Raw genomic sequence first — 14,622 nt, 5'->3', positions numbered from 1 at the left:
AAAAATGCCAAAAAAAAATTAACAAGGTAAATTCAGAAGGAAAGAAACAGGATTAGCAAAGCAATAAAAAATTAATGCTGAGAGGATCCCGGAAAATATGAAGCATATTTCATTAATACATTGTCTGTTTAATTACAGAAAGCTCACTAGGACGTGATACAAGGTTCAATCAAGCTCAAAAATTACAGTCTTGAATGGCTATTTCAGCCTTCAAAACTTGCAAAGTTTGATTCTCTTTGAATCCGAGTATGTGCAATAGTGGCTTTTACAGGATACCGGGAAGCAATGTTTGTTTTTCCCTTAGTATTTTCTCTTCACCACAGATTTTACTAATAGTTTATCTAGAAAATCTCTTCTTTTTTGTGTTTCTCTCTTTTTTCGCTGCCCTTTCTTCACAACCCATCCCTTCCTTTTATAACGGAGTTTTTGGTCTTCTCGGGGAACCGTTGGTTCCCCTGTTTTACCCTTTTGCAAACAGAGCATGTCCTGTACCCATCATCTCGGTAAGTCCCATTTAGGTTTTTTTCTCATTCTTTCTTTCTTTCAGCTCTGATTCTTTTGAAAGTTCCTGGTTGGCCATCCTCTTTGGGATGTGCTGAGGTATGCCCTTCTTAGCATCCCCGTTTCTGGCATTTTCCACTTTTCCCTTTTCTTTCCCATCTGGGCGGAATCATGTTCTGCCAACTTGAAAGCCGCTTGTTATCATTCTTTTTTTTGTGCTTCCCTGTTCTGGTTCCCCGAGGCTTTTTCTGTCTGTGCCATGAGAGGTCGCTGGGTTCTACTGGCGCTCACGTTCTTTTTGCTTTTGTTTCTTGTTTTCTTCTTCTGTCTTTTTCTTTCGAGCTATCCTAGTCTTCCTTTGCCTTTGTGCCTGAAGGGATCCGCGCCTCTTGATGGTTCCTAAGGATCCTTGCTTCTTATCCCTTGCTGTGGTTCTCTCTTTTTTTTGGATGCTTCTTTGTCTGGGCTTCAAAATCCTCTGGGCCTTTTTTTATTCCTTCATGGGTCTCCTGTATCTGCTACTTTGGGCTTAGCTTGATTTTTCCTTTTGGGCTTGACTCATTCTTTTGGGCTTCCTTCACTATGATCCTTTTTTAGACCTCAACAAGATCCAAAGCAAATAGCCAAACAAATCATAGCACATAATGTCTCATTTACAATGCTTAAATAATCTATATAGCCATATTGTTGCACCATTTGGAAGAACTTTTTGAAATCAGGACCAAATAGTTAGTTATTATTCTAGTGACTAAAATGCATTTGAGTTGTCTGTCGCACCAATGGTTATGCATGTGAGAGGAATGTGTCACAAGGGAAAAAGACGGCAATGCTAGTAGTGGATGACGACGACATCGTTAATGATTTTTTTTTTCTCTCACTCTCTCTCTCTCTCTCTCTAAATCATTGCAATGTGATTTCAAATTGGAAAGACCCATTTTTTAATGGGTCACTTGAAATGAGTTGGGTGGATGAGTTTTTTAATGAGTCTGATTTTGTGTCTTGATTTTTTTAATGTTAAATTTGAAGGCACATCACTTAAAATTTGTCATGTCATAGTTCTGTTAGCCATGTAGGCATAGGACTAACGACATTAATAGAATGACCAATTGCTTTCATTTTTTAAATTTGGGAGACTAATAGCACCCATTTCAAACTTAAGGGACTAATAATACTTGTTAGGCAAGCTTTAGGGACCAATAATGTAGTTTCGCCTTTTATTTAAGTAAAATTCCATTATTGATTGGAATTTAAATTTTTTAAAATTAAAAAATTTGATTTGAAACAGCTCATACCTAGTATTTAAAAGGTATTTTATCCAATAATATATACTTATTGTTAATTTGTCTCTACCTACTGTATATAATTAACAAGATAAGTTATTGGATATATTTATCCAAGCCTGGACCAATAAACTTGATTTTCTAACTTTCATTTCATATAGACTTTTTTATTTTTATTTTTATTTTTTAGATAATGCATTTCATATAGACTTTCATTTCATATAGATAGTAGACACCACTGCATACCTTTGATGTAATAGTCACTCTACAAGTATAAGTACTTGTAGGGTGTGGGATGTCGGGAGTAAAAGTCGGGGTTTAAGTCTCTAAGAGAGTGTTTCACACATATATACACTTAAATTGGGTTAGGGTAGAATTTCCATCTTGCATAAAAAATAAAAAATAAAAAATTCATATAGACGGTGGAATGGTCCCAAATAGTTTATATATAGTGTATTGTTTATTATTATTATTACAGTATTATTTTTAATACTTTTTTTTGAGATAATTATTTTTAATAACTTGATTGTTACGACAATGGGGAAGAGAATTCAATCACTATTTATGGTAACTACATTGCTCTTTCGACTTTATTTTTGTAGTATTTAATAAAATTATTTTTTTTTTCAACACATCTATAGCCAATTATATCTTTCTCAAAAAATATATATATATATATATATCATATTCAAAACCTAATCTTTTAAGTCTTATCATATATGGCTTTTTTTTTTTTTTAGTTTCCATAATATTAATTTTTTTGTCAAGATATATGTTGCTTAAATGGTAACTCCACGATAAGTATGACTCATATCATACATCAACCCAATTACTCATATCTTGCTTACCCATTATATTTAATTCAAATTTCTAACATAGTGCATTTTAATTTACGCGCCATAAAATTTCCACTTAAAAACTAAAATATCTTTTTATTTTTATTTTTTAGAGTTTCAATCTATGATGTCCGGTCCTGATAATAACTTTTTATCATCAAACCAAGACACCAATCAGTTTTTTATGTAAGCAGGGATTGAATCTCAGATTTCTTATACAATCATTAAAGATTTTACCAGTTGAGTAAGATAGAATCCACAAATACTAAAATATTTAATACTCCTAGCAAACTACGTCAATGTTGTCTAATGGTCCATCCACCCAATAAAAAGGAAAAAGAAGCACAAGGCAGTTTCATAACTACGTAAAATTGTTGATTCAAATACTTATAATTTTTGCTATCAAGTATAGAAGTTATTTTCATAAATTTGTTTGAATTTATCATGTCATCAAATTTATCAAAATTTGCTCTGAAACTTTGTTGTGATATTTTCTTTCAATCAAACATGACAATTTATATATATATATATATATTTTTTTTTTTTTTGAGAATACTAATTATTTTCACACACACGGGGAGAGAGAAGGAAGTCTTAAAAAAATAAATCAAAAATGACAATATAATACATAAAATAATTAACAATCACATGATGAAATTTAATACCTTATTATCATGTACATATGTATTTAATATAAATCTTCAAGATTTTGTGTGAAAGCCAATGTCATTGTTTAAATTTGCAACAGATATTAACTTGCACTATTATATGATTCATTGGGAGGGGATTCTAATCATGATTCCCCTTATATAAAATAGAATGATCAATGTCATTGAGCTGCAAGACTTTTGGCCATCAACACTCACCTTAAGGTTAAAAAAACTAATAAGTAACACACAAAAAAATTCTAAATATTTTCATGGAAAATTATTCTGCACTACTAAAGATGGAGTATAATGACACGATATTCCTTATTTTCACAAGAATGATGGGTCATATTATGAATTTAATTGTAGGACTCACCATTTACGTGAAAAAATTGAGTACTAATCCTACATCACCCTACATCAAAAGTACTAAATAATCGCTCATATGTCCACAGTGTTGACATAATGACATGTAGATTGTTATAAAAAGTTCAGGAACATATAATATTTTTTTATTTGTTTAGGTGATATATTGTGTATTTCTTCTATGAAATGAGGTGATATTTTGTAATATAGTATCAGTGATTAAAAGTGATATTACATATTTCAGGACTTATGACCCATAATCTATGGAAAAAAACAATTCTAGATTGAAAAATGTCAAAACACAATAAAAAAAAAAAAACAAATTGTGGACCCAATTCAATTCAGTGGGATCTTTCATTCACTTTTTTTTTTCCCATCTCCTTTTTAGATAATAGGCACTGTAACTAATATTCTTGTAATTGGTTTAATCGAAATTTTTGTTTATGGTTCATTGTTTGTCACCTTCTCCCTCTCTAGTATGTTATGATTTGATGAATATCTCAATATTTCCACCATACTATACAAAGATCTTAAGATATCCATAAGCTCACCATCTTTGACAACCTTTTACTAGAGGCACCACAGTTTCAAACTCACCAAATCAATTGATAATTCTCAGTGTCTTGGTCGACATTGATTAAATCAATATTCAACCTTATGTGATTGGGTTGGTTTGCATGTTAACACTTAATTACGATGGTTTTTTTTTTTTTTTTTGAAAAGTAGCTTACATTTTCTATGTAATTACACACACACACACAAAAACGTTTTTTCATTAACTAAAATTTGATGAAGCCACACTAAACACCAAAATGTGAATTTTTAGAAAACATTTTATGCTGAAATAATGGCCTTAAATGTTAAAGCTTCTTCAGTTATTCTTCTTTAATTAAAACTTGATCTTAATTAATATAAGCTTTCTAAACAATGATTACAAGCGTTAACAATTGTGTGATGCATTGTAATTTTTATTATTTATGGAAATTAAAGGTTAATTACATTTTAAATTGCATTGTTGATTTCCAATCAAATTCCAAAATTTCAGAAGTTTATTATTAAACCCCACATTTTTTATAATTTTTTTTTTTAAATTCTAACCAGTAACCACAAAGTAATTCCATAATTGGAAAAAGCTTAAACAAAAAATGTTATATGGTTTTGAGTGAAAAAAAAATATTTATATATATATTAGGCACATGTATTGAATTACACAATATTGTTTTATTTAAGCAAAATTCCATTATTTATTGGAATTTAAATTTTTTTTAAAGTATAAAATTTAATTTGAAACAGCTCATACCTAGTGTTTAAAAGGTATTTTATCCAATAATATATACTTATTGTTAATTTATCTCTATCCACTATATATAATTAAACAAGATAAGTTATTGGATATATTTATCCAAGCCTGAACCAATAAACTTGATTTTCTTACTTTCATTTCACATAAACGGTGGAATCGTCCCAAATAGTTTATATATAGTGTATTGTTGTTATTATTATTTTTATTATTATTATTATTATTAACTTTGATGGTGAGCTAAAAATCGAACCATCTCCAATTCGTTCATAAGAGTCGTCCAGAGCCAGAGGTTAGCCCAGTGTAAGAAGGTCGTCCATGGACATGAGGGTCATCAATCAAGAAAGTGCCTGAACGACCCCCCAACACTTAGGAAATTTTCATAAATAAATTTACGCACAAAAGCTTGTAATTCAAACCACGTTCTACTATTTAGAAGCATGAGCAAAATCCTTATTCATCACTATAACTTCCTACCAAGTACTTAACTTCCAATGGCAGTTGTAGAAGATAAGATTGAATATTCTAACTTCTATAGCGGTTGTGGAAGTTAAGTCTGAACCTTCTAACTTCCCCACATATTGAAGAAGTTACTAAACAAGTAACCACTCCAAAGCTCACTATATAAGGACTCATCTACATTAGAAGAAAAGTTAGGTTTCCACTACTCCTAAAGTTGGAATTTTTGAGTTATAGAGGAGAAAAAAAAAAGAAAAAAAAAAAACTTAAGCATCAGAGAGTTCTTGGCCGGTTCACCCCGGTCGCCTTTGATCTTGTGTCTTTTTTTTTTTTTTTTTCAGGCTTTTCAAGTAACCACTAGTTCATTGAAACCCCTACTGATTTTCTGTGCATCATCAAACTTGATTGTTACAACAATGGGGAAGAGTATTCAATCACTATTTATGGTAACTACATTGCTCCTTTGACTTTATTTTTTGTAGTATTTAATAAAAAAAAAAACTTTTGTTTAGTTTAGAACATGCCCTTGTTTACCAAATAAAAAAAACACAGGAAGAGAGGTGTGAGGCTAAGGTTAAAGTTGCTGGGCCCAACCTTGAATTTTGTTTAGTCCATCTTGATTGCCTGATGAGATTTCAGGCTGAAGCTCTTGCAAAGAAAGGTGAAGGTAACTTAACTAGGTAGGGACCTCTTTCAATCGAACAAACATTTTTGAAGGCTTTTCATGGTCGCTAGAGACATTCTGGCTTTGCTTTAACAGGAAAAGTTTATTTGATTTTGTATGCTTTTTTTGGGCCTGTAGAAAGATTCCCTTTTGCTTTTGGTTCGATGAAAGGAGTAAATCAAAAGTCGGGATGAGAATTCCGAAATGTTGTTGTGTCCGGGCTAGACTGGATTCAAAATTGTTATGGAGTGTGGAAATTATATGGTTTGGATCGAAAATAAATTTATTAATCATCAAATGATATGTTTTAATATTTTCAATGAAAATGTTCAAAGTTCAAAATTCCACTCTAACTAATGAAACAAAAAATCAATTTATTAATCTATAGTCCAATATGTTGTATTTTACTCGCTTGTGTTTCATTATATACTTTCAGTTTCATCAAACTTCGATTTTTTTTTTTTATATATTTACTATTTAGAAAATGTGATTTAAATATGTCAAGTCATTTTAATTAATTTTGAGTTGATTTTTATTAAGTAATTAAATACTAAGTAATATTGTTCAACTTTTTAAAATTGTATATCAACAAATTGAATACGACCAAAACATGTGGGTAGAGTATAGTTTACTTATCCAAATTAGATATGAGTGTGAAAACATGTGTTTGTGTTTTTGTCTTTATGTACTTCTATTGATGAACTTCAACTAAATGGGATTTCTTGTGAATTCGGATGACCAAATCCAACATGTCCACCAGTTAATTTTTAAGAAAAATGATGTAATAGATAGTTATTGGTGAACAAAAAAGTAATTTTAGTGGTAGATTCAAATTAAAACCAATAACTACTTACCACTTATAATTTATTAAGAAAACATGAAAATATTGTAAAGTGTAAAACTTCTCAATTTTTAAATAAAAACCATTAAACGTAAAACAAATTTAGATCCCATGCATATAACATGATTTTGTACTGTGAATGGGCTAATTTACTCATAGGACCAATTAAGCACAAAACAAAGAGGAGAAATGAGGTTGAGAATAGCAATTTATGAGTGATCACATCTGATCAAGTAATAAAAGAAGGAAAAAATCCACACAAAAAAAAACAAAAAAAAAAAAAAAACTATTCAACATCAATTACATATTTTATTTTAAATCAAAGATATCTGATGTAAAATTGAAAAAAATTCATTGTTTGGTCATGTCATGTCATAATGTATCTTCACCCAATTACAATTTAATTGAAATAATTTCAAGTGCATGCGACTTTTCTTTAAAAATTATTAAAATAATGGAAATTCACTTAAAAGAAGGTGATGTAATTTATTGGAATTTGATTTTTTTTTTTTTTTTTGGAGAAACTATTGGAATTTGAAACTAACATTTAGAAGTTCATCTGTTCAAGCAATTCAACTAATAAATAAGATGTTAATGATAATAGTGGTTGTCATTCACACAACAACAACAACAAAAAAGAAAGAAAGAAAGAAAGAAGAAGCATTATCATATATAGAAATCATATAAAAAAGTTGTACACATGACAAAAAGCATGAACCATAAGTCCATATAACTTGTGAAGAGTTTTGTAATGTAGTGACATTGGTTTTTTTTTTTTCCTCCCCTCTTTATGATGAGAATTAGGGCTTGAATTCCCCCTCTCCTTTATTGTAATTATCAAATTTTTATAAAAAAAAAAAAATCTATATATCTTAATGTGTATGATTTTTTAAATCTAATGACTATGAACTTAACTAAAGCAAGCATACTACTAAATTACTAATTAAGTGAAAATGGTAAAAGTTATGAATAGTTTTTAGGTGTTGTACCTTAGATTCTTTAGTTAAAATTAAATAGGTGGTTACATTGATCAATGCAATATTAAAGATGTAATCTTTCCTATATACAATTAAAATCAATTATGTGGGTAATTGATCAATGCAACCACATGTTTAGATTTAATTAGGAAACTTAGGCTGCATTTGGTTCGATGTAAATCGAATTCCGAGTGTAAAATGAATGCAGGGGAAAATAAATTCCCATAAGGAAATAAAATCCGGGTGTTTGGTTCTGCAATGGAAAATAGTCCAGAAAACGATTTTTGGTGTTTGGTAACATTTTGAAAATGCTATTTTCCTACAAATGCTTCACATTTTCTCAGCCATTTTCTCAATTTCCAAACAAATTTTACAACAGAAAATTTCAAAATATACACTTAACACAACCAAAAATCAAAATAAAATCATTTATTCACAATTTATACATAATATACTGGTGAGAGGAGGAAGAAAGAGTGAGAGATAGATCGAGAAAGAGAGAGATCGATACCAACAGAGGACGGCGGCAGCCAGATTGGGAAAAAGAGAGATCGATACAAACGGAGGACAGCGGCAGCTAGATCGGGTGGGTGTGGATCGAGCAAGGTGGGTGTGGGTTTGCTAAAATGGGGATTGGGTTATGTGGGTAGATGGGTAGCTTGGATGTGGATCGAAGCTCATGGAGGAGGGTAGCTTGGATAATGGCGGTGGTGGATCGGAGACATGCAACGGTGGAGCATGGCAATGAGGTTAAGTGGGTGCGATCTCAGCAGTACTGGGGTGCGACGAGCCGGTGTTGAGGTACAATCTCGATGGTGCTTCAGGTGGCGCAATCTCGCCGGTTCTGGGGTGCGACAAGATCGGTGCGATCGGCGTGGTGCAATCTAGTGAGACCAATGCGATCTAGTGCGATCGGCGCGATCTCTCCTTACTGTTTCTCTCTCTCTCTCTCTCTCTCTCTCTCTCTTCTATTTTTCTGGGTTGGAAATCATTTAAAGGTAAAATAAAACCTGAAATGGTTTTATGCCCCAGGTAGTGTATTTTACAGTCAACACAGAAAATGAATTCCGTTTGACTCAATTTTTTGTAGCTACCAAACACAAAGACTGGTGTAAAATGATTTCCTGAAATCATTTGAAGGCAAAACAAACACAGCCTTAAGGTACAACACTTAAGTAACTATACATAAGTTTTGCCTAGGTGAAAATATACTATACGTATACCGAATTTGAGTTAGATTCTATTTTAGCTTTCAAATTTTGAAAAGCATTTTTTAGTTCTCAAAATATCATATACATAACAAGTTATTTAATTCATAACCTTATTGTTACGATGGAAAATCACATGAATTTGTCGTATTTTGACGACATAGGCTTTTTTTTTTTTTGATGAACACGACATAGGCAATAATAATAATAATAATAATTTTTTTGAGGAACACGACATAGGCAATAATTATAACAACAATGTTACTCAATAGCTACTTTTCTTTTAGAATCAAGTGTACTCAATAGCTAACTTAGTATGTTCCACATGTATCTTTTTTTTAAAATATGTACATAATTATAATCCACACCGAGCAACAATCAAATTTAACTTCAAAAAATCAATTTTCAGATACTTCAAATTAGCAAACAATTGAAAGAAACCATGACTGATTGATGAATGATGACCATCTTTTGTCAAATAAATGCAATTTATGAGTGATCACATCTGATCAAGTAATAAAAGAAAGAAAAAATCCACACAAAAAAAAAACCATTCAACGTCAATTACGTATTTTATTTTAAATCGAAGATATCTGGTGTAAAATTGGAAAAAATTCATTATTTGGTCATGTCATGTCATAATGTATCTTCACCCAATTACAATTTAATTGAAATAATTTCAAGTGCATGTGACTTTTCTTTAAAAATTATTAAAATCATGGAAAATCACTTAAAAGAAGGTGTAAGGACACGATTTTGTGACAAACCTAACAGTATTGGGTTCGTACGTAAAAGGCCCAGACAATATGATTTGTAGAGCGTGGGTGTAAAGAACTAGGTTAACTGTAATATCTACCTCCAAGATTTACTCTCAAACCCGTTCACGGTTTTAAAGTTGGTATAATGAACGTTTCTCTTTAGTGATTAGTGCAAATCTCTTTTTTTTTTTCTCTTCCTTTCTCCTTTCTAGTTTATGTCTGTTCTTCTCTTTTCTTTTTCTCCCCGATCCCCTTCTTCATGTTATTCTTTTAGTTTATATACCCCCCTTTTGCGCTCCATCCTTGCCGCACACGTGTAGGTTATGTCCGGAGGATTTCTTTCTGTCCCATCTGGCACCTCCTGGAACTTCCTATGGGCAGCTGTAAGGCTGCTTCCCTACTGTTCAGGTATCACCTCCACATTAATGCGGCCAGAGAGTTGGTTGAGAGGTCATTAATGTGGAGGCAGCTGTAGTTTCAGATATTTGTTTGCCTTATCTCTTTCATCTTTAGTCGGCTACTCTACCCTCTGAGATGACCTAATTCTGAGATCTGATCGCAGCTAGACCACGTCCTGATCATCCTCGAACGCGATCTTCCTCGGACGCGTACTGTCGAGGAGAATGGTGTCCTCGGACGGGTATACAGCCTCGGATGGGCCACTGGCCCAACGATCCTGAACTAATTCTGAATCCTATGGGCCTATTAATCGAACGATCCCCACAGAAGGTGATGTAGTTTATTGGAATTTGATTTTTTTTTTTTTTTTCTTTTTGGAGAAACTATTGGAATTTGAAACTAACATTTAGAAGTTCATCTGTTCAAGCAATTCAACTAACAAATAAGATGTTAATGATAATAGTGGTTGTCATTCACACAACAACAACAACAACAACAACAAAAAGAAAAAAGAAAAAGAAAGAAAGAGCATTATCATATATAGAAATCATATAAAAAAGTTGTACACGTGACAAAAAGCATGAACCATAAATCCATATAACTTGTGAAGAGTTTTGTAATGTAATGACATTATTTTTTTTCTCCCCTTTATGATGAGAATTAGGGTTTGAATTCCCCCTCTCTTATTATTGTAATTATCATTTTTTAAAAAAAAAAATCTATATATCTTAATGTGTATGATTTTTTTTAATCTAATGTCTATGAACTTAACTAAAGCAAGCATACTACTAAATTACTAATTAAGTGAAAATGGTAAAAGTTATGAATAGTTTTTAAGTGTTGTACCTTAGATTCTTTAGTTAAAATTAAATAGGTGGTTACATTGATCAATGCAATATAAAAGATGTAATCTTTTCTATATACAATTAAAATCAATTATGTTGGTCATTGATCAATGCAACCACATATTTAAATTTAATTAGAAAACTTAAGGTACAACACTTAAGTAACTATACATAAATTTTGTCTAGGTGAAAATATACTATGTATACCTAATTTGAGTTAGATTCTATTTTAACTTTCAAATTTTGAAAAGCATTTTTTAGTTCTCAAAATATCATACACATAACAAGTTATTTAATTCATAACCTTATTGTTACAATGGAAAATCACATGAATTTGTTGTATTTTGATGACATAGACTTTTTTTTTTTTTTGATGAACACGACATAGGCAATAATAATAATTATTATTATTTTGATGAACACGACATAGGCAATAATTATAACAATAATGTTACTCAATAGCTACTTTTCTTTTAGAATCAAGTTACTCAATAGCTAACTTAGTATGTTCCATATGTATCTTTTTTTTTAAATATGTACATAATTATAATCCACACCGACAATCAAACAACTTCAAGAAATCAATTTTCAGATACTTCAAATTAGCAAACAATTGAAAGAAACCATGATTGATTGATGAATGATGACCATCTTTTGTCAAATAAATGCAATACAAAAGGTTTATACTTCTATTTTTGCTATGCCAAAATTACCCTAAACATCACATTTTATTTACTTATAAGAGTTAAGATCTTCTCAAAAAAAAAAAAAAAAACCTTAGGTGCTAAGAAGACTATCATTACTGATTGAAGCACTCAAATGTCAAATCATTGTTCAAAAACCGACAAAGTGACCGGCCCATCCAGTCGCATCTTCCCAAGTAACGGCTAACACTACCCACTATAGCCAGTCACCATGTACCTCCTCAGGGCCCACACCAACCCAACGGTCACATTTGCCTTAAACAAACTCTTAAAATTCACAACGTTTAAGTTTTCAACCTACAAACCTTTTCTCTTATATAAACCTCACTCTCTCCGAAACCCTTTCATATTCTTTGGAAAACGACAACCTTTGAAAAAACTCTCAAACACACAAAAATAACACAGATTCTTTTTCTTTCTTCTTCAAGTTTTGTGTGTTTTTCCAAACAAAGAAGATGATGCATTGTCTTGTTGTACTTTCCATTTTCGTTTTGTGTGTCTCAGTTTCACACAACAATGGTTTGGTACAAGCGGACAATGCGCCTTCTCCATCTCCAAACCCAAACCCAACGCCAACGCCAACAAACTCACCCTCTCCATCAACTTCTCCGACCAGTCCTTCACATTCGCCGGCGATTTCTCCGACCACTTCTCCGGCTTTATCGCCGCCTACGTCAACTCCGACAATTTCTCCGGCATCCCCTTCAAAGTCTCCGGCTTTATCGCCGCCTACGTCCACTCCGGCAATTTCTCCACCATTGTCGACCCCACCGGCGAAATCCCCGTCAGTTTCACCGGCCAAATCTCCGGCGACCACCCCGGCACAGTCGGTTTCTCCCACCCCAAGTCCGTCGGCAAATGGGTCTTCTCCAATTCCGTCCCCTGTAAGTCTTCCGACGCCGGTTTCATCTCCGGCTACCACTCCTCCGGCGAGCGCTCCAGAATCGGTTCCTGTCGGGGCTCCGAATCTGCCACAGCCTCCTACTAGTGCCGCCACTCCAGAGACCCCAGCGGGCATTCCATCGAGTTCGGCAACTCCGGCGGAGGCACCGGTAGTGGTTCCAAAGAGCAGTACACCAAGTACGGCGCCGGCAATTTCTTCACCGGAAACGGCACCAGGCCCGGTTAGTGATGAGTCGGGTTCGGATTCAAAGAATAGGGTTCGGGTCATTTTAAGTGGAATGGCTGTTATGGCTGCTTTGACTCTCTAAATAAACATATATATATTTTTTCTCCCACATTATTCATATTTATTTGGTATTGTCACTAATATTTTGTAAGACCCTACTGTATTTCTTTTTTGAATATTTTGTAGACTTTGTGTTGTATTATTAATTTCTTATTGAATGATAAATATATTCTTAATCTTTTGATCATGTTGTTGTGCCTAGAAGACTCAAACAATCCAACCTAGTTGGCCAGTATTTTCTTCTATGGTTTCCTTACAAAATGATAAGTGGCACTTTTAAAACAAGGAAAAATTGGATTACTGCTACGACTGTAGAAGTCCCCTAGTAATGATGTATGTTCCTGGGTACAATTTTTTGTCGGGTAAAAGCAACAGCGCACGCATACTTCCCATACATATGCGCCAATAAAGCAATTGAAATCATGTTTTTAATGCACGATTTCAATTGCGCGGTCGTGTGTAATTAACAATACCTTTATTTGTTTAATTAGGATTAGATTTACCCTTTAGTATTTGTGTGCACGGGTGAAAAAACTGCACAAACATGCATCTTAAAATGATCACGGATCTCCAATGTTACTGAACAGAAGATTTACTAGTGCTGCACAAAGTGTTACTCTGATTGTCAACTGTAGTTTAGTTCTGTAACCAGGAAATGGACCAATACTTTGGGCTAGAAATTGTTGGCATTCCACAAACCCACTAGATTATTTTGTGCCAGCCCAACAAGGTAGAGTGGAGGCACCGTTGGACCACTTTTTTCATATCATTAGGCCCATACCACACTGAAAAAGAAAAAAGAAAAAAACAAAGTTTGTGATTTGAAGTTTTAAATATAAAGAAGAGGCTAGTTCTTTGATGGTGTTTTTAACTTTTATCTGTTTTCATTGCTATAATGAAATAGCTAATCGATATGAAGATTAAATGGTGAAGATTAAATTACAAATAGAAATCTGATTTTTCTTCCGCCCCTAAATTCACAAAAACCCTTTTTAATTATGAGTTTTCGGTATGAAGATTGATTGAGTTTTCATTAAAGAATAGACAAAAAACAAATTGAATTCTTATTTTTCTTCCCCCTAAATCCACAAAAACTCTTTTTATTTAAGCCAAAAACAGAAGAGGCTTGTAAAAATCTAAAAGAACATTATTTGAAGTCTGAATCAAAACTTTTACGTTGGAGAGAAAAATCATGGATGGGACATGGGGGATAAGCATGAATCGACAATTTGGCCATGTACTAGGTACAACCCATTTTAGACTTAAGAGACTAGTGTCTGTCATAGTCCCACGCAGGATAATTTGATTAGAGATTGAGACCTCGTGATACACACTTTAGTTCTTATCCATTTTGGATAGCCATCTCCATGGGCCTCCTCACTAATTATCTTATGTCTTATGAGTCCGCTCTACCACTTATAAGCTATAAATTGTGGATCACACATGTACGACAAGACAGTATCTTATATATTTGTGGGATGCATATGTCAGTGAGACACGATAGATGTATACAAAACTTTTACCATGCATGATTCATAATTTTTACGTGGCTCACAAGCTACCACGTCCTTCACTTTTAAGTTTGAACATACATTTTTGTCGTGATAAATTTTTGATAAAATATTATTTTTACATGTGTTCATTCCCG

General features: G+C 32.7%; 1 protein-coding gene across 1 annotated transcript; it reads left to right on the top strand.

The window, feature by feature from the left end:
- The first annotated feature begins 12,109 nt into the window (after positions 1 to 12,109).
- LOC115957293 (extensin-like) lies at positions 12,110 to 13,113 on the top strand. The gene has a single exon (XM_031075509.1). The coding sequence runs from the start codon at positions 12,241 to 12,243 to the stop codon at positions 12,994 to 12,996; it is 756 nt and encodes a 251-aa protein (XP_030931369.1). The 5' UTR covers positions 12,110 to 12,240; the 3' UTR covers positions 12,997 to 13,113.
- The last annotated feature ends 1,509 nt before the right edge of the window (positions 13,114 to 14,622 follow it).

The sequence above is a fragment of the Quercus lobata genome, chromosome 8 (genome assembly GCF_001633185.2).
Source record: "Quercus lobata isolate SW786 chromosome 8, ValleyOak3.0 Primary Assembly, whole genome shotgun sequence".
Lineage (NCBI taxonomy): Eukaryota > Viridiplantae > Streptophyta > Magnoliopsida > Fagales > Fagaceae > Quercus > Quercus lobata.
This window is presented reverse-complemented; position numbering and strand designations above follow the sequence as displayed.

Coding starts and splice junctions, on each gene's coding strand:
- LOC115957293 (XM_031075509.1), top strand. CDS start 12,241: ATGATGCATTGTCTTGTTGTACTTTCCATTTTCGTTTTGTGTGTCTCA.